This window comes from Pelodiscus sinensis, chromosome 19 (assembly GCF_052426305.1).
Source record: "Pelodiscus sinensis isolate ZL-2025 chromosome 19, ASM5242630v1, whole genome shotgun sequence".
NCBI lineage: Eukaryota > Metazoa > Chordata > Testudines > Trionychidae > Pelodiscus > Pelodiscus sinensis.
This window is the reverse complement of record NC_143070.1, coordinates 4,016,867-4,035,878: the sequence shown is the minus strand read 5'-3', so window position 1 is coordinate 4,035,878 and position 19,012 is coordinate 4,016,867. Positions and strand designations below refer to the sequence as shown.

Here is a 19,012-nt window from a genome sequence, read left to right as displayed (position 1 = left end):
CACATAAGAACATAAGAACGGCCGTACTGGGTCAGACCAAAGGTCCATCTAGCCCAGTATCCTGTTTACCGACAGTGGCCAGCACCAGGTACCCCAGAGAGGGTGGACCGAAGACAATGATCAAGCGATTTGTCTCCTGCCATCTCTCTCCAGCCTCTGACAAACAGAGGCCAAGGACACCATTTTATTCCCTGGCTAATAGCCTTTTATGGACCTAACCTCCATGAATTTATCCAGCTTCTCTTTAAACTCTATTATAGTCCTAGCCTTCACAGCCTCCTCTGGCAAGGAGTTCCACAGGTTGACAACATGCTGTGTGAAGAAGAACTTCCTTTTATTAGTTTTAAACCTGCTCCCCATTAATTTCATTTGGTGTCCTCTAGTTCTTCTATTATGGGAACTAATAAATAACTTTTCTTTATCAGCCCTCTCCACACCACTCATGATTTTATAGACCTCTATCATATCCCCCCTCAGTCTCCTCTTTTCTAAACTGAAAAGTCCCAGTCGCTTTAACCTCTCCTCATATGGGACCCGTTCCAAACCCCTAATCGGGGGCACAGCCCGGGCAGGGAGGCAGGAAAGGGGCCAAGTAGCGAGTCAGGCTGAGGGGGGCAGGCCAAGCTCTTCCTGCCTTGCAGGGGCCCTGGCAACAGCTTCTCGCTTGTGCGCCGCTGCTGAAGTGGAGGAGCTGGGAGAGCGCGAGGTCTATAAAATCATGACGGGTGTGGAAAAAATGAATAAGGAATGCAGACACACTTGGGGTGCTGCAGGGTGGGGGCTCTTTAATGACATAAGAACATGAGAGTGGCCATATAGAGTCAGACCAAAGGTCCATTCAGCCCAGTGCTCTGCCTGCTGACAGTGGCCAATACCAGGTGCCCCAGAAGGAGTGAACAGAACAAGGAATCATTAAGAGATCCCTCCCCTGTTACCCATTCCCACCCCTGGCAAACAGAGTCACCATCCCTACCCATCCTGGCTAATAAGTACTGAAGGACCTAACCTCCATGAATTTATCCAGCTCTTTCTTGAACCCCGTTAGGGTGCGTCTCCACAGCAGGGCTTAACTCAAAATAAGTGAGGTACGTCAACTGCATATCTCATTTTGAAATAGAGCTCTCGTCCTACAACTTCCCCTATTCCTCATACAGTGAGAGTTACAGGAGTCAGAGTAAGAAGTCCTCCAGCTTGACAGTATTTTGAAACAATTTTGAAATAACTACCTGCTGCTCGGAAGAAGTCCTCGAGGTGTCACAAGAGGGCGCTGCTGCTGCTCGGGTGATCAAGCCAAGCAAACAGAGCTCCTGACCGTGTATTATACTCGGCTCACCGAACAAGAGAGCCACAGTAGACAGAGTGTACTCTTGACAAGTTTATTGCAAGCAATTCAGGAGGAAATTTTAAAAGCACTATATGTATATGGATATTTAGTACTTAAACAATTAAAACAAACCGTGAGATACTTTAAAAGGAATAATTAAATGGAATACTTAATTTAAATCTAATTCTTAACCCAATTTAACACACACACTCATACACACACCCTCTGGGGCTGGCCAGATGCCAGGTAATGTTGGTTAATTTGGTTGAGGCAGAAGTACGATGTGCATGTCACCCCAATATACTGAATCGATGGACTCCAATTCGTGGGGGGAAACGGTGTGGTACATATCCCCTCGATAGGGGCCAGGCTGGTACGATGCCATCCACTGGTTGCACACAGTCCAAGTGGGGTGATATCCATCAGTGACACCCCCTTCTTACTGGTGTGTCCACGACCGATCCAGAAATATCGTTTTTTTCACCGCTTGCCTCAGCACGAGTGAGAAACAATGGTCTGTCCTTGGTTAGATTCTTCCCGTGTTACTTTTTCTTATCTGGCAAAGCTGGAAACGCTGCCTCAGCCACATACACAGTTCTTTTATTGCACACAGTCCTTTCTCTTAAAGTTGTAAACAAGCCATAATCCTCCGGGGTTCTTGTCTGGGCCTCAACATAGCCTCTCCTCAGCTCACTTACTGATGATTCACCCATGCTAACCATTCACGCTACCCATGATTCGTGACAGAGGTGTCGCTCCAATTGTCCCACTAACCCAAACTTTTCTCCCTTATTCATCCATTAGTATTACAATAATATGTCATTCAGACGTGTCAGGCAAGCACTTTTTAAAGGTTAGGCAAGAGGTTTTCATCTAATCATCACTTTCAGCAGATGCGTTTTTTCTTTTTCAGAGACTCCATGCCTGGGGCCCTGACAGGTCTCTGTCCTGGGGCATTTAGACAAGCTTCCTGTTTTTCTAAATTTATACCTCAGGGATTTCACTAGAGCAGCGGTCACCAACCAGTCGATCGGGATCTACTGGTCAATCTTGGAGCCTCTGACAGGTGATCCTGACTAGTTTGGCCAAGAGGCTGTCAAGTGCCAGCACTTCAGATGCCCCTTCCCTACACTGCTGTTCATCTCCTGCCCTTTGCCTTGTAACTGCCCCTCCCGCTGGGGAGCCTCCTGCTTTCTGTGCAGGGCAGCGGAGAGAGAGGAGGGGTGCTGATGTCAAGGGGCCCCTTCAAATCTGTATCCTTTCTCCAGAGCAGAGAGGGGGGCACAGCAGGATGTGGGATGGAGTTTGCTGGCTGCTTTAGCCCCACCGCACCACCACCCAGAAACCACCAGCAGTGCCCAGCTGGAGCCCACATCCCAAACTCCTACCCCAGTCATGAACCCCCCTTCTGCCCCCCAAGTCCCTGCCCTAGCCCCAAGCACCCCTGCATCCAAACGCCATCCTAGAGCCTGCACCTAGAACCCCCAACTGCCTGCCTCAAGAGCAGCTCAGAGCCCGTCTTACACTCCAGATCCCTTAATCCAAGACCAGATTCTGCACCCCAACCCTCTGCCCCAGCCTGATGAAAGTGAGTGAGGATGGGCAAGAGAGGGAGGATGGAGTGAGCAGGGGCAGAGCCTTGGAGAAGGTGCGGGAAGGAGGCAGGGGCAAGGGTATTTATATTTGAGGTAGATCTTGGATTGCACTTCAATTCAAAAAGTGATCTCATGCTCAAAAAGGTTGGAGACCCCTACACTAGAGATTTGGGCCTCAGGAAGGACGTGGGGTCAAGCTGCCCTCTCTGTGGCACTCAAACCCCCCCCCCCCCCCCCAACTGTGGTCATGCTGACGTGGCTGGCTAGGTGTATTTATGGGCCTGCGAGCTTGGTTGCTAAAATGTAAGCAATAGTGGTTCAGGCTCATTACTTGATGTGCCGAGATCTCCCTGTACAAGGGAGTGGGGGGGGAGCTGTCGCTGCCGGGCGGCGTGTCCTGGACCCCAGAGACCCAGGCCCGGTGGAACCGCAGTCCACGGACAGAATGAAGAAAGCTCCACAGGAGTCTCCTTGGGCTCAGAGCTTTCTGGTGCTGCTCTCACTTGTGGGGCCGTGTTTCTGCCCAGGCTGCTTCAGCAAGGACACCCCCCTCCCTCCAGCAAGAGAAACAGTCACTGGGGCAGGGCAGAGCCTCAAGAGCCTGATCAAAGGAGGTTCCCATGGAGGAGCAGGCGACCGCTGGCCGGGGTCAGGGGTGCAGCAAGGAGGTAACGAGGGGTGGGAAATTTTGATGAATTCGCTAATCGACTAGGCGCTGGGATTTCCACCGACTCTTCGGTGAGTCGATGAGGGCACCCGCACCTGGGCACTGCTGGATGCTTCTGACGGGTCAAAGCGGAAGCCGTGCAGGGGGGGCATCCGGCTGGGGCTTTTGCCCATGTCAAAAGTAGAACGGCAGCCCAAGTGGTGCAGGCAGAGACGGATCCAGTCCCCACTCGTGACATTCCCTGCCGCGCCTCTATCTCCCCTGCGGAGACAGTGCTGGGGGGAACCGTCTTTGGCTGACTCCCCCCAGCACCAGCTCCTGCTCCCCCACCTTACTACCTCTCTCCAATAGAGGCAGCAAGAGGGAGAGTGACTAGTCACATCACTAGTCCACTAGCCACTAAGCTTCTGCTTATCAGAGAGTCGACTAGTCACTTCCATTCCTGGCAGTGACACTGGAGCAAGAGTGTGGACACTGGAGCAAGCTAGGGGCCTTTGTCCATCCCCCCGGCACCTCTGGCCCCCGAGTCCTCGCCAACCGGAGATGCATAGGAGGGGGGGCAAGCTGAGGGGGGCGTGGAAGGGGCGTGTGGCTGTAGAACCTGAGGGTGCAAGGCGGAGGCCCTGACCGCTGGTCTCTGGGAGCACGTTGGGCTCCTGGGTTTCTCTCTGGGAAAAGAGGCGACTCCCCCCTGCCACGGAAAGTCCCGTTTCCACCAGCGGCGCCAGCTCCGTGCGCGCTCCCAGGCTGCAGCGACACTCGACACAGAGCAGGTCCTCTGCACCCACCGGCCGCGCCCCACTCGGCCCCGCCCCTTGCCTGCACGTACCTGCCGCAGGTATGGCTGAGGGGAGGGGGACAAGTGAGAGTGGGACATGCTGAATAGGGTGGGGGATAGGAAGAAGAGAGGTGGGGCTGGGAAGAGGCAGGGCTGGGGGTTGGCTTTGGGGGGGCAGGATGGGGTCTGGGGCAGAGCTAAGGCTGCGCACCCCTGGGGAAAGGAGGAAGCCAGGGTGGGTGCGATTTGCCCAGGAGCCGGTTCTGTGTTGCATTGTTGAAAGGGGACCCCCAGATATTGAACCCGGCCCCTCTTGCTGCCCCTCCCCCCGCCAGGTGAGCGACAGGTGCACGGGGAGCAGCCGGCCCCGTTCTCACTGTCAGCGTGCGGAGACTCCCAGTGTCGGCCCGAAGGAGTGTGTGTGTGGCGGGGGGAGGAGGGGAGATTTCAGCAACCATAGAAATGAGGAGCTGGGACCTGGGTACAGGGGAGTTCTCCAGGGTCCTAGACACTGGGGTGTGTGACGCTACAGGGTCTGATTTCAGGGGTGCAGTTTGAATGGGAATACTGCCCACCCCACCATGAGCCAGGGTCGGATTCTCTCCCCAGGGAGGGAGCCCGGCGGGAAGGTGAAGATCGGGGCCTCGGCTGTAGCATCGATAAATGTCACCTGCCCCCGGTCACAGTCCAGGCAAACCCGGATCCTGCTGGGGGCGGTCAGCTGTAGGGGGGTCTCAGGGTCAGTGAGAGCCAGGAACCGCTCGTTATAACGCCACACAGCCCAGATCCCGCCCTGGGGGCTCCGGCTGAACTCCCCCCTCCTGTTCATCGACTCTTTGGCCACCCCCACGCCCCAGTGTCCCCCATTCCTCAGCTCCACCTCCCAGCAATGTCTCCCCGCGGTGAAGCCCTCGCGGCCCAGCACACAGAACCAAGAGTCGAATCTCTCCGGGGTGTCGGGCAGCGGCTGCTCTGCGTGTTCCCATTTCACAGATTTCCCATCGTCCCACAAGACGAGGTTGGGATGCGCCGTGTCTGGATCCAGAGTCACGTCGGCTGGGGGGGGGGGGAGAATCGGAGCGTGAGGGGCAGAGCTCGGCCCTGGGGGGGGGTCGATGGCGTCAGGGACAGAATCTGCCCCAGCTGGGCTGTGACTCAGGGACTCTCCTGCCTCCAGGGGCGCCCGGCTCTGAGTGGGGAGCAGCGGCCCAGCCCAAGGGGTTTAGCTCACTCCCCGGCAGGGAGGGGCCGTGGCACACGTGATGCGGGGCAATGCAATGTTCTTATGTGCCCTGTGGGGGGAAGGGCTGCACCGCGGGATGGAGCAGGCCCTGATGGAGGAAGCAGCTCAGGGTTGGTGCTGCCAAGGCCGAGGCCAGGGGCGGGCGCGTGTGAGGGGATGCAGCAGCCCAATGGGCCTGTGGCGTGTCCCTGGGTTACTGCTCGGTGCCTCTTCCCTTTTCACAAGTGTCTTTTGTTCCGCTCAGACCCAGGGCTCCAGGCTGGGGGGAGGCCGAGGGTGTTGGATACCGGAGGGGGCTGCACGCTCAGGCAGGGAGTTGGGTGCTGGAGGGGCGGAGGGCTCTGGGGTAGCCCTGGGGATAAGGGTTTTGGGACGCAGAAGGGGGCTCCAGTTTGGGAGAAGGACTCTTGGCTGGGGGTTTGGGCTCTGGGCAGGGGATGTGGGGGGCTTGGGATGAGGAAGTGGGTGCAGGAGGTGGCCCCTGGACTGGAGGAAACTCAGGTTTTGGGGAGGGGGGTAGTTTGGCTACGGCTTGGCCAGTGGTGCTAAGCAGCCTGCCCGGTGCCTGCCTGTCCTGGGGGACGCCGCTGTGCCCAGCAGGCCTGGCTCCGACAGGGGAATGAGGCTTTGAGGCAGCTCACCTGGGTTGTACCCTCTTTGTGCCGCCAGTGCAGCCGGCAGAGTGTCTGGAAGGGGAAGGATAAAAGAGGCGAGATTTCAGGTTTGCAGGTTTCCCCCACTCTCCCCCAGCCCCATTTCCATCCCCAGCCCTCTCAGGGACACGCCTCTGTCCCTCCACCTGCGGCTGGGGGGGCTGCATGGCCCGGGGACACCCGTCCTGCAGCCCTCTGGCTGGGAGAGATGCAAGGGCCCAAACGAAGGGATTTGGGTAAATCTGAGCCTGAGTGTTGTGACCTTCGGTAAGTCGGGAATTGATTTGAGCCGCCCTGACGCCCGGGCCCTGCCCCGTCTCCGCTGTGTCTCTGCTTGGCGCTAGCTAGTACGGGACGTGCTGAGAACTGGCACCAGTTTCTTCATTCGTAACTCTAGAGAAACCGAGACTGAGCATTGCCCCTGAGTGTCTGGGCTTGGGCCTGGCGAGCTGTGTGCTGGCCCTACGGGAAGTGTTTCCTTCAGTAACTTTGTGCTTCAAGTGCCGTGTTCCTGAGTTGCTCTGCGGGACACAGAGGTGTTGCCCACACAAGGGCTGTGTCTACACTGGCATGAATTTCCGGAACTGCTTAAAACGGAATACTATTCCGTTTTCAGTTTTTCCGGAAAAGGAGCGTCTACATTGGCAGGCTGCTTTTCTGGAAAAGCCCGTTTTGCGGAAAAGCGTCTGTGGCCAATGTAGACGCGCTTTTCCGGAAAAGAGCCCCGATCGCCATTTTCGCGATCGGGGCTTTTTTCCGGAAAAGACTACTGGACTGTCGACACTGGCCCTTTTCCGGAACAGTGTTCCGGAATAAGGACTTATGCCCGAGCGGGAGCAGAATAGTTTTTCTGGAATAGCGGCTGATTTTGTACAGTAGAGCGTTGTTGCTTTTCCGGAAATTCAAGGGGCCAGTGTAGACAGCTCGCAGCTTAGTCCGGAAAAGCGGCGGATTTTCCGGAATAAGTGGCCCAGTGTAGACACAGCCAAGGGGCGTGCAGACAGACACCCAAAGTGACCTGCCCAGGAGCAGTTAGTGAAGTCCAGAGTCAGTGACCCGTGCACATCGGCCTGTGCTGGGTGGTGATGAGTGAATCAGAAAAGAGAATAACCTGAAAATTGCTGGCACAGCAAAAGCCCCGGCAATGACAAGTCCCTGTGCGTGCGACGTGGGAGTCACACCAGGCACTTACTGTTTCTAATACCACGGTGATTGGAGCAGATCTAATCCAGTACAGTCTGGCCGTGCATGTGTGTTGTTGTGGGGATTGTAGTAACTCCTGACCTCACCGTATCCAATCTGCTTTACAGCGACGCTCTTTGCTTTGTGTTCTCTATGCCTGTGCCCTTCTGTGGCAACTCTGTGGGTGCCTCGGTTTCCCTGGGCCCTGCAACACTGTCTGGGGGAGGGATGGCTGGCTGAAGACGTGTATACAGCTTCTCATACCCTACGGCCAGACAACAGGGGTGTGTCGAAACTACATCCCTTGTTTGAGAATTGCAAATGAAGCCGGAATTTAGATATCCCGCGCTTCATTTTCATAATTCCTCAAAAAATGAGGTTTACAGGATCTTGCAAAAAAGGGTTAATGTTTGAAAGATCCCCGTCTACACTGCCATCTTTTCCTGAAAAAGCCGCGTTTTTGCAGCCGCCCATTATGCAAATGAAGCACTTTCTTGAAAAAGGGATGTAGTTTTGACGAACCCGAGGAGATCACAACGTCTGCCCCAGAAGGGAAACAAAGGGTAGGCGGGGCTGACTGTAAGATGGGGAGTAGGGCAGCCATGGCCAACCCAAGGCTTGTGACCCACATCCGTCACTCCCCTCCCCGCCACCATGGCTCGAAATCCGCACCCAGCTCCCCCAAAATGGTCTTCTCCTCCCAGCTCCCTGTGCTGATCTGGGTAGGAGAGCCATCTGGCCTCTGTCTCTTTATGCCTTTTTCATAAGGCATAAAGGATCTGATGACAAAGGGTTCTGGGGTCAGCTGATCCCTGACTAGACTACCGCGCTGTGCCGACAATCAGCCGACCGGCCATTTTTATGTAAATGAAGCAGCGATTATTTAAATCGCCGCTTCATTTTGCTATGTCTAGTAAACTCATCTAGGCTATGTCTACACTAGCTCATTAATTCGAGCTAGGTAGAGTAATGAGGGCGACCGGAGTTGCAAATGAAGCCTGGGATTTAATTTAATTGTGGAATGAGGAGTAACAGTTAATCCAAACTAAGGATTTAGTTCGGATTAACTTTAAACTGCGTCTAGGTGCGGGCAGTTCGTTCGGACTAAGGGGGATTTAAAAATGGCGGCGCCCGGGAACATGCAAATGAAGCCTGGGATATTTAAATCCTGGGCTTCATTTGCAACTCCAGTTGCCCTCATTACCCTACCTAGCTCGAATTAATGAGCTAGTGTAGACAGACCCCTACATGGCTCCATCGACCTGAATGTCCTGAACCCCCAGTCTGTGCCATGCACCCTGTTCGGTACCTCTGAACGCCCTCAGACTCTTCGACAGCACAGCAGTTTGCTGGGAGAAATCCCGGACTCGCTCCTCCAGTTCAGGAGCCATCTCCTCTGGCTGCTGGGCCTGCCCCTCCTCACGCCTGGGGAGACACAACGTCCCCTGGTGACCCTGCACCGAGTGACTCAGTTCTCACCCGCTGGCCAGCGAGTCGCTGCCCTGATGGGGCTGGAGTTTGAATTTCTCTAGTTCTCCCAGCCTGAGAGCAGGGGCAGCGCAGGCTTGGCTGGGCGACCTTCCCCGCAGGGACTCAGGAATGTTCCCCACGTCCGGCCTCGGGAGACCAGCTCTGGGGACAAAGGGGAACTGAGTCCCCACGGCCAATTCACTCCCAGGCCTCCAGGCGCTGAGGGACGGGAGGTTCCCAGGGGCAGGGCTGTAGAATCTGCCCGCTGGGGACTGGACCAGTGATCACTGAGCAGTCGATGGGATTTGCCGGTCGATCTTGGAGCCTCTGACAGGGGATCGTGATGGGTTTGGCCAAGAGGCTGTCAAGTGCCAGCACTTCAGCTCCCCCCCAACACTGCTGGGCATCTCCTGCACCTTGCCTCGGAGCGGTTTCCCCCAGGGGGGTCCTGCTTTCTGTGCCGGGCAGGGCAGGGCGAGGAGGGTGCTGATGTCAAGGTGCCTCTCTCCCACCCTGTATCCTGTCTCCACAGAGCAGAGGGAGTACAACAGGACTAGGGATAGAGCAAGTTTGCTGGCTGCTTTTGGGAGTGGTGCAGGGCCAGGTAGGGATGAACCTGCCTTACCCCACTGCCCCACCACCCAGGAGCCACTTGAGGTGAGCAGGGCCCAGTCGGAGCCCACCTCCTGAAACCCTACCCCAGTCATGTACCCCCTCCTCCACCCCAAATCCCTGCCCTAGCTCTGAGCACCCCTGCAATCCAACCCCCCCCCCCCCCCCGGCAGCCCAACAGCCTCCCCCAAGCTCAGCTCAGAGCCCCTCTCACACTCCACATCCCTTAATCCCAAACCAGAACCTGCACCCCAACCCTCTGCCCCTGCCGGATGAAAGTGAGTGATGATGGGGGAGGGATGGAGTGAGAAGGGGCGGGACCTGAGAAGGAGGCGGGGCCAGGGTATTTAGGTTTGAGGTCGATCTTGGATTGCACTTAAATTCAAAAAGTGATCTCGTGCTTAAAAAGGTCAGAGACCCCTGGACTAGATCGAGACACCAGCTCCCCCTCCCCGGCTCATCCCACACAGGTCTCCAAACAGCCCTCGGGTGGGACAGACCCCGAGTCCCTGCTGCCCTGGGCTGAATGGTGCCCAGCGCCCAGAACGGACAGGCCCACGTCCCACCCCTCAGGCCTGGGGCAGCCGGTCCCCAGGGAGGTGGCAGCTCCAGGAAACACTTGAGGTCACTGAATGGAGAATTCCAGCATCTCTGCACAGTGTGAGACCTTCAAACTGAAGTTTCAGATAAATGTGTGTCCAGCCTGTGAGCTTCCCCAACCCCCTCCATTTGGCTGTGGAGCCCTGGGGCGTTGTGGTGCTCACATCGGCTCCTCGCTCGTCCCCTCACACCGCACAGGGCTGGGAAAGCGAGAGCCACGTACCTGCTCAAGGTGCTTCCGATATCCTGGGGGAGAGAGAGAAAAGAGCGTCAGCCCCACGCGGCACACAGGGAATAACCCATCAGACAGACAAAGGGGGCCCCAGAGAAGGGATTTAGATGTAGCTCTGTGCCTGGGACTCTGCAAAGCCCAACAGCCGCTCACGTGTCAAAGCACCCGCCGAGTTACACCCAGACCTGACGGCTGGACCCCCTGGGTGGGGGGCTGGGCTGTTTCCCCTCCGTCTCACCTGCTGGGATTCACTCGCTGGCTTCTGACACTTCCCCTCCAACTCCCCGATCTGCTCGCTGAGACAGGAAATCTGCTCGGCGAGTTTCCTGCCCCTCTCGGTCTGGTGCGTCACAAGCTCCTCGTCCAGCTTCTGCAGCTGGGCCAGCAGGAGTCGCTCTTGTTCCTCCAGGAAGTGGCGCTGCTGCTGAAACTCGGCCACGATCTTCTGCCACGCGGCTCGTGTCTGTTTCTGTGCGAAAACGGGGAAAGGGCTGGTCAGGGGCAGGGGTGGAGCCCGGGGCCCTTTCGTGGGGAGCTGAGTGTGCAGCAGGGAGACTCAGATTTGTGACATTTGTCAGGGCCCTGTGGGCTCTAGGCGGAGGTGGCTCTCCCAGCTGCCCGAGTCCCTCTGCAAGGGACGGTTCCAGGCCTGCCCTAGGCTGCAGGTTCTGTTATTCACGGGCTCAGGGGATTCAGACCCAGAGCAGCAGGAGGTGGGACTCAGCCCCACCCTGACAGAGACGGGGGGGACAGAAACAAACATGAAATGACCGGACCCAGCCGACAACCCTTCATGGGGATATTTCATTCACTGCGGGAAGGTTTCCGGGGAGAACACAAGAGCTAGACAGTAACACAATCACAGAACACTAGAACTGGAAGGGACCTGGAGAGGACATCGAGTCCAGCCCCCTGCCCTCATGGTGGACCTACCACCATCTAACCTGCTCTTAAATATCTCCGGTGATGGAGAATCCATATCCTCCCTGGGCAATTTATTTCAGTGTTTCACCACCCTGGCAGCCAGGAAGTTTTTCCTTATGTCCAACCTCAACCTCCCTTGCTGCAGTTTAAGCCCATTGTTGCTTGTCCTGTCCTCAGAGGCTGAGAACAATTTTTCTCCCTCCTCCTTGTGACACCCATTTAGGAAACCACTCTCATGGCCCCTCTTGGTCTCCTCCTTTCCAAACTAAACAAGCCCAATTTGTTCAGCCTTCCCTCACGGCTCATGTTCTCTAGACCTTTCATCATTCTTGCTGCTCTTCTCTGGACCTTTTCCAATTTCTCCACATCTCTCTTGAAATGTGGGGCCCAGAACTGGACACAAGACTCCCAGCGCAGAGCAGAGTGGAAGAACGACTTCTCGTGTCTTGCTCATAACACTCTTATTCACGCAGCCCAGAATCATGTTTACTTTATTTGTCACCGTGTCACACTGTTGACTCATATTTACCTTGTGATCCACTATCATCCCTAGTTCCCTTTCTGCAGGACTCCTTTCCAGTCTGTATGTATGAAATGGATTGTTCCTTCTTAAGTGAAGTAGTTTGCATTTGTCCGTTTTGAACTTCATCCTATTGACCTCAGACCATTTCTCCAGTTGAATTCTGACCTTTCCTCCAAAGCACGTGCCACCCCTCCCAGCTTGGGACCATCTGCAAACTTAATAAGTGTCCTCTCTATGCCATCACCTAGATCCTGATGACGATACTGAACAGAACCGGTCCCAAACAGACCCTCTGTACAGTGTCCGTACCAATGGAAGCTCAGGGCCTGTCTACACATGGATCTAACCCAGCAATCTAGGGTCATGAAGCAACCCTAACCCATCCCACCTTCCCCAAGGCCACACAGGAGTTTGCCCCCAAACACCCTCCCTCCCCCTGCCTGTCCCTTCTGGTTCATAACCGCAGGCACCTACCAGATACTCCTGGCTTTTCTCCTCTCCCGTCGCTTTCCATCCCAGCAGCTTTTCTCTCTCTTCCCTCAGCATCTTCACATGGGCCTCGAACTGTTCCCGAAGAAACAGAAATGAGCTGGGAGGTTTCCTTGGGAGGGCGGAGGGGGTGCGGAATGGGGCGTTTTCCCACCCAAAGCCGAGAAACTGGTGGTCCCAATCACTGTGTGACATCGGGCGCCCAAGGAGAGAACAGTGTATTAATGACAGACTGGGTGTGTCATACTCTAACTTGTTCCCAATTCAGGCTAAGTCTTTTTAGTCATTAGAGAGAGATCTCGATTGCCACCAAGCTTGATTGGTTCTTGTGAATGAATTCGTGGTACGGCACGTCACAGAGCGAATCGATACATTTGTGTTTGAGACGATTGAACTAACAAAGTGATAGAAATTCCAGAAGCCCCCAGGGTTTAAAAATGGGCTGGAATTTCAGCCGTGGAGCCTTTGGAATTGCCCTGGTCGGACTGGCCTGGGCTCAGAGAAATCAGGGAGGCCGTTTGTCTGGCTACAAAGCTGCGCAGTCCCAGTGTAGTGGCGCTCTGTCCCTGTGCAGTCGATACTCAGGACTGGAAGAGGCTTTGTCCAGTGACAAAGAAACAGGAGGCGACTGGTGACGCAGCGAGGGCAGGGGCAGAAGTGAACGTGGCACGTCCGTGCTTTGGGTGTGTAGGGTGGGGCCTGGGACAGAGGTAAGGTTGGGCAGCCCTAGGGAAAGGAGAAGCCAGCGCCTGTTTTTACACTCGGGCTCTGTGCTTGCGAGAGGTGCCCAGGGTGGGGTGCGATGTGCCCAGGTGACCGGGTGGGGACGGGAGCCAGTTCTGTGTTGCATTGCTGAAAGGGAGCCCCCAGATACTGAACCCACCCCTGCCAGGCGGGTGACAGGCACACAGCAAGCAGCCGGGCCCGTTCTCGCCGTCAGAGACTCCCAGTGTCGACCCAAAGGAGTCTGGATCTTTCCCCATGGTCCCCGGAGCTCACCCCTCGGACACCAGCCCCTTCACGGAGCTTCCTCCCTTGGAGCAGCCGCCTGGGAACGGCTGGCCCGGCATTGGGCAGGGATAAACCTGGGGCCCTTAAGGGTTTCATGAGGCACAAGCAGCAGCATCCCCTACCTGGTCCTCCTGGGCCGCCGCCTCCTCCATGGGTACCACCCTGTGGGACTTGTGGTCCCGGGATTTCTCGCACACCAAGCAGACGGCGGCTCCATAGTCCTCATAGAAGAGTTTGAGTCGTTTCTGGTGTCCCTCGCACAGGCCCTCTCCTTGCCCGGGCCCCAGCTGCCGCAGCTTCTGCACGATGTTATTCAGCTGGGTGTTGGGCTTGAACTGCCCTTTCTGGAAGGGGGCCCGGCACTGGGGACAGGTCAGGCCCCCTGCTCCCCGTTCCTCGCAGTGCCCGGTGAGGCAGGCTCGGCAGAAGTTGTGCCCACAGGCTATAGTCACCGGCTCCGTCAGATACCCCAGGCAGAGGGAGCAAGTGGCTTCCTCTTGCAATTCCCCAGGCGTGGCTCTGGAGGCCATGGCAGTCGGGTGTGTGTCTGCTCTCTGATCCTTGCTCGGCCAGGCCCGGGCTTGTGCTGACAGGCAGGGAGAAGAAGAAAAAAGGAGGAGACAGGAAGGGGAGGGATGAAACCAAAGTGAAACTATACAGAGGGGGCAGGGCAGAGGGAAAGGGACGGAGGGAGGAACAGGGGAAATGGAGAGAGGGGGATGAAAAGGATCACTCGGATCTGTGCTGCTGCAAGTCTGGAAGGGACAGATGTCCCCTGCTTGGCAGGCAGCTCTGCGTGGGCAACCCACTGATGTGGGACCCAACCGTGCTGAGCCCTGCAGCTGGAGGTAACTAGTCAGTCCGATTCAGGGTATGTCTAGACTGCAGAATTTTTCTGGGATATCCTGGAAAAGCTCTACCATGTCCAAGGAACGTGTCTGCTTTTCCAAACTTTTTTTTTTTGGAAAAACAGGCATATTTTCCACATCTCTGTAAACCTCGTAGTATGAGGAAGAACGGATGTTCCAAAAGAGGGGTATTTTCCGACATTTCTCTGTGTGTCGACTGGCCAACTGTTGGAAAAGCCTCATTCAGAAGAAAAGCAGGAAAGGATAAAAAAAATTGCGGTTTGCAATTTGTGTATCATTTTCGGAATGTTCTTTGTGGTGTAGACACAGCCCCTGAGGGGGAGCGGAGTTTGCCTGTAACTAGAAACTCTTCAGAAACAACGACCAGTCCTGCAGCACCTTAGAGACTGACCACACATGAGGCCGGGGAGACGAGCTCTCGTGGAAGAAGCGGGCTGTGCACACGAGAGCTCATCGTACCGTCGACGTGTGTTGTTAGCCCTGCCGCACCTGAGGGACTGCCAGCCTGGGAAGGTCAGAGCATCCAAATGCTGTGGGTCAGGCCTCAAGGGGTTTGCAACGCCCCCGCCTGGAGATGACTGGTGCACCAAGGGGACCTTTCATGGTACTCCAACACTGCCCCCTGAAATTCCCCCCCCCCCCACTCCTCCAGGCGAGCTTCTCAGGCTTGGGGGCAGGCTCCACTCTGGCGCACAACACCCTGGGTGCACCCTGTGGGGGGGCATGTGCACTAGCTCCAGGCCTATGTTTTTACGGGGAACGTTTCCCCCGGGCCCGAGTCACTGCCTCCGGCCATGTGGGGGCTGCTCCCCTCCCCCAGTCCCCACACCGCTCTCCGGTCTGCACTCAGAGCTAGTCACAAGCCAGGGGCAGGTGAGTGGCTGGCAGCCGACTGAGCTGGGCCCCTCAGGCAGGGGTGCACCCCACGAGGTCTTTGCCCCAACCTGCAGCCAGGTGCTCTGGGACCTCACATGGGAACGGGGTGACCCCCAGTTCCAATCACCCTGGTGCACGAGGGGCAGAGGGGAGGTGACTTGGGACCCACCACCTGTTAGGGGAGAGCCTTACCCAGAGGGGCCACTGCAGATTTTGGTGGGGGGAGGGAAGGGGGGGCAGCTTTAACCATGATCCCAAGTGTGGGCAGGGGTGAAGCATCCACTTGGAGAGGCAGTAGCAACCCTGCCCAGACCCCACCCCCTTCCACTATCTCCCTCCTCTGTCCCCTCCCCTAATTGCCCCAACCCAGAGCACTGCTCACCTGTGGGGATGCTCTGAAGGGCTCTGGCCCAGGTGCTCGGGGATCTGTTCCTCCTGGCTATTTCCCACCTGCCCGTCTGGCCAATTGCTCCAGCACCACATGCAGGAGGAAGTTCCTCCCATAAACTCCCCGGCTGAAATTCTCTGGCAACCCAGACCCCAGGGAAGCCGGCAAATACAGTGACTATCCTTTTTTTTTTTTTTTTAAATCAGCAGAAAAACTCCCCTGGAGACCACGCCTTCCATGATGGGTCCAGCGTCCCACCAGCCGTCTGTGACAGGGAGACTATTGAGAAAACCTCTCGTCTTCCCATGTCTAGCAGAGGGGAGCACGGGCTGCTGGCTGCATGGGGGGGGGAGGGAGAATCTCCCTGAAACCCCAGTATAGCACCTGAGCAGTGAGGCTGCATTGCGCGATATACCGGTGTGCCATGGAGAACAACAGAGTTCAAAATAGCTGCCCTTAAAAGGGCAGGCAATTTTTTTTCCCCTCAGTAACTCCTCCCGCCTCCATACCCTTCTCCCCCCCCCCCCCCCCCAAAAAAAATCCTTGGTGTTTCCCCATAAAAAAAACTTAGTTTGGTTTTCCTTGGTCTTAAAAAGTTTAAGAAACACCGATTTATAAGACTCCAGCCTCTTCTCCAGGCTGCTCAACGCACCACATGACAGGACACGGCAGGCTCTCCGTCCCAGCAGCTGCATCCGTGTCTGGTGCCCGCCGAGTTCAACTGAGGCCGTGTCCAGACTCAGGGGTTTTTTCGGGAAAAGTAGCCTTTTCCCGAAAAACTTCCCCTGCGTCCAGACTCAAGCCGCATTCTTTCGAAATTATTTCGAAAGAACGCGGCTTTTCTTTCGATGGCGGTAAACCTCGTTTCACGAGGAAGAACGCCTTCCTTCGAAAGTTCCTCTTTCGAAGGAAGGCGTTCTTCAATGTAAAGAGGCCGTCTTCGAAAGAGAGCATCCAGACTCGCTGGGTGCTCTCTTTCGAAAAAGCGGATTTTTCTTTCGAAAGATCCGCCTGCAGTCTAGACGCGATCTTTCGAAAGATGCTCTTTCGAAAGATGCTTTCGAAAGAACATCTTTCGAAAGAAGCCTGCAGTCTAGACATAGCCTGAGACTCCAACTTGGTCACTAAATCTCCCTGGGAGCTGGGCCGGCAGGTTTGCAGACACTCAGAATGCCCCACACCTATGCCCCTTCCCCAGCCTGACTCCCCCCACTCCCACAACTGCTGACAGCGCTGGGAGGGGGAGTTTGTTTAGCAGGCTTCGTTCTTCGATGCACTTTGAAAGAAATATCGCCATTGCTTTTAGAGTTTTGGGCCAGCTGCTCTTCCAATTGTTCGTCCACTCCCCTGAGTATATTTTTATATTTCATTGGCCAGAGTTTAGGCTCCTTTCGATTTTCCTCACTAGGGGTCCGGCTGCACTGTGTGTGTTTGTTTTTCAAAGACAGTATGCAAATTGTGCTGGCATTTGTATATTCTTCCGTTTTCTTTTTGCAGGAGGATTTTCTGATATTTGGCCCATCTACATGGGGCCAAATTTCAGGGGAAAAAAACCCCTCTTTTGGAAGCCTCCCATACACCTCGTTTTACAAGCGTAAGCGGGGGAATGGTCCCGCTATTGTGGGGATCTTTCCTGGCTTCTATACCACCCCAGTGAAATGGGCCAGCAATAGGATTCGAGTCCCCGCTCCTACTCCTTTTATCCAAAGGCCTCCCTGGCCCTGAGGGCTCCCCTTCCACTCTCCTGAGTAGCAGAGTCCTCGAAATCCCAACAAGACTGGGCCCAGGCTTCCTGGGGCTTAAGTCCCAAGTTTGTAGTTACTTAGGGCAGGGGCTAGGGTGTCCCCTCCCGCCTGAGTCCAGAAAACAGTTTGGGGTTGCAGCAGGGACACACCCCAGCTAGGGGGATCCTGGCCCAGGGCCCTGTGAGTGACCAGGTAGGGGGTCACCCCCTCAGCGGGGCAATCCGGCTGAAACACGCCGAGGATCGCGGGGCCGGAGAGGCGGCTCCCACTTCTGCCCTGGGCCACTTCCTACCTGGTTCCCTGCAGGTTGCTTCCACTATACCCATCCAGCCTGTGGCGGCATCGGGACCGGTGTATCCTCGTCCGACTGTCCCTAGGTTTCACCAGCTCACCTCCGCCCTCCCCTGGAGTCTCCGGCAACAGCAGTGCAGGAGCCCTCCTTTCAGGTCCTTCTCCTTCAGCTGTCTCCCCTGACTGAGTCCTTCCCCAGACTTTTATAGTTGAGCTACAGCCTGGGCATGCTCAGTAGGGCTGTGGGGAGGGGCCTCTGTAGCCAGGTAACCCTGGCTGGGCCCTGTAGGTTCAGTGCGGGGCTGCCTGGACTACGGGGTGCTCTCTTCACACTGCATGCATCCTTGACCCACTGATCGTTACATACAATTCAAAGCAAATACAATTTATTAAACAGCAGCTGAATAAAAAGAAAAGAATAAGGGGAAAATGAGAAAGGTTAAAAGAGATCACAGAGCCCCGCTCTGTAGCACGGGGACATGCTGCTGCCTTTACCAAAAGCCTAGCCACCCTCCCCAAGTGAACTGAAACTGTGTTTTCCCTACCAGGAGTCCTAGTTGATGTCCTTTGGGGTTTGGACTGCTCCTGAAGCACTTGATGGTCCTCGTGACCTCTCCAGTGATTTAGGCTCTGCACACCCTGTACTGTGTCAGTCATCATTGTGACTGGGATAAATAGGAAGACTGAACTGAGGTATTGAAAGGCAGAGACAGAGGGGCTATGTGTATGTAGAGAGGAGCCTAAGCAATAACTTTCATAGCTGGATTTTGAGCACTCGGTGACCACAGGGCCTCAGGCTGTAAGTGGCAGGTTCCCTCCACTTCTCCAAGTCTGGCCTGCAGGGCCTCTTGGCTGGTGGTGTCTCCCAGCCCAGAGCCTCTTCTCCCCCCTTTGCTGGTCCCAGCTGCTCACCACACCCAGCTCCAGACTATGCTGCTTTGCCAGCCTCCAGCTGCTTGTGTTGCTCCTCTGATTCCTTTGGCTCTCTGGTCTCCGCAGGTCTGCTCCTCAGCACAGAGTCTGCGCAGAGGCGTAGCGAAGGAGGGGTGGGGGGACAGTTGCCCCCAGGCGCCACGCTAGGGGGGCACTAGGCTGGGGTGGGAGCGAAGCGCAAACTACTCTGGCCCATGTGACACTTTTGAACAGAGACCCGGGAGTTGGCTAAGTGTTCCTGGCTCTACACGCTGCGAGCTGAGGTAGCAGGGCCGGGTGGCATCAGTGGCCACTTTAAAGGTTAGATTTCCTTACCTAGCCCTCAGATTCCTCTGGTGCCTGGCTCTGAGGGGGGGAAGGGATGGAGGATTTGATGGGAGGGCACTCCTGGTGCTGGGGGGGCCGGGTTCAGGGGGAGGGGTGAGTGCATTGGGATGGAGGGTGCTGGGGGGGGCTGGCTCAGGGGGAGGGATGAGTGTACTGGGATGCGGGTGCTGGGGGGGCCTGGCTTTGTGTGAGGGGTGAGTGCATCCGGATGGGGCGACACTGGGGAGGGGCCGGTTCTGGCGGAGAGGTGGGTGCATTGGGGTTACTTACAATTTTTTTA

The 19,012-nt window shown here is 56.0% G+C and overlaps 1 protein-coding gene and 1 long non-coding RNA gene across 4 annotated transcripts; one reads left to right on the top strand and one right to left on the bottom strand.

Annotated features, from left to right (window-relative positions):
• Nucleotides 1-1,932: 1,932 nt before the first annotated feature.
• Nucleotides 1,933-17,599, bottom strand: LOC102453344 (E3 ubiquitin-protein ligase TRIM10-like). 3 transcript variants are annotated; one of them, XM_089771761.1, is made up of 8 exons: nt 17,474-17,599; nt 13,427-13,889; nt 12,278-12,374; nt 10,595-10,825; nt 10,348-10,370; nt 8,752-8,867; nt 6,249-6,293; nt 1,933-5,420 (listed from the first exon to the last, which is right to left on the bottom strand). In XM_089771761.1, exons 1-8 carry the CDS (start codon nt 17,505-17,507, stop codon nt 4,906-4,908), a joined length of 1,524 nt encoding a protein of 507 aa, XP_089627887.1. In that variant the 5' UTR covers nt 17,508-17,599; the 3' UTR covers nt 1,933-4,905. The 3 variants fall into 3 exon arrangements, with proteins under 3 accessions (XP_089627887.1, XP_075770332.2, XP_075770333.2); XM_075914217.2 differs by having other exon boundaries at nt 12,278-12,367; nt 13,426-13,889; nt 17,474-17,598; XM_075914218.2 differs by having other exon boundaries at nt 12,278-12,361; nt 13,426-13,889; nt 17,474-17,598.
• Nucleotides 13,897-15,961, top strand: LOC149522061 (uncharacterized). Its single transcript, XR_016347435.1, has 2 exons — nt 13,897-14,685; nt 15,643-15,961. It is a non-coding gene; the product is annotated as an uncharacterized LOC149522061 (long non-coding RNA).
• Nucleotides 17,600-19,012: the final 1,413 nt, after the last annotated feature.

What these genes read in the sequence shown, in the direction of transcription:
- LOC102453344 (XM_089771761.1), bottom strand. Translation starts at nt 17,507, where the DNA reads ATGGGTATAGTGGAAGCAACCTGCAGGGAACCAG. An exon ending in CAGCGAGTGAATCCCAGCAG is followed by an intron (nt 10,371 to 10,594) that starts GTGAGACGGAGG and finishes TCTCTCCCCCAG; the next exon opens with GATATCGGAAGCACCTTGAG. An exon ending in GAGTCTGAGGGCGTTCAGAG is followed by an intron (nt 6,294 to 8,751) that starts GTACCGAACAGG and finishes TTCCCCTTCCAG; the next exon opens with ACACTCTGCCGGCTGCACTG.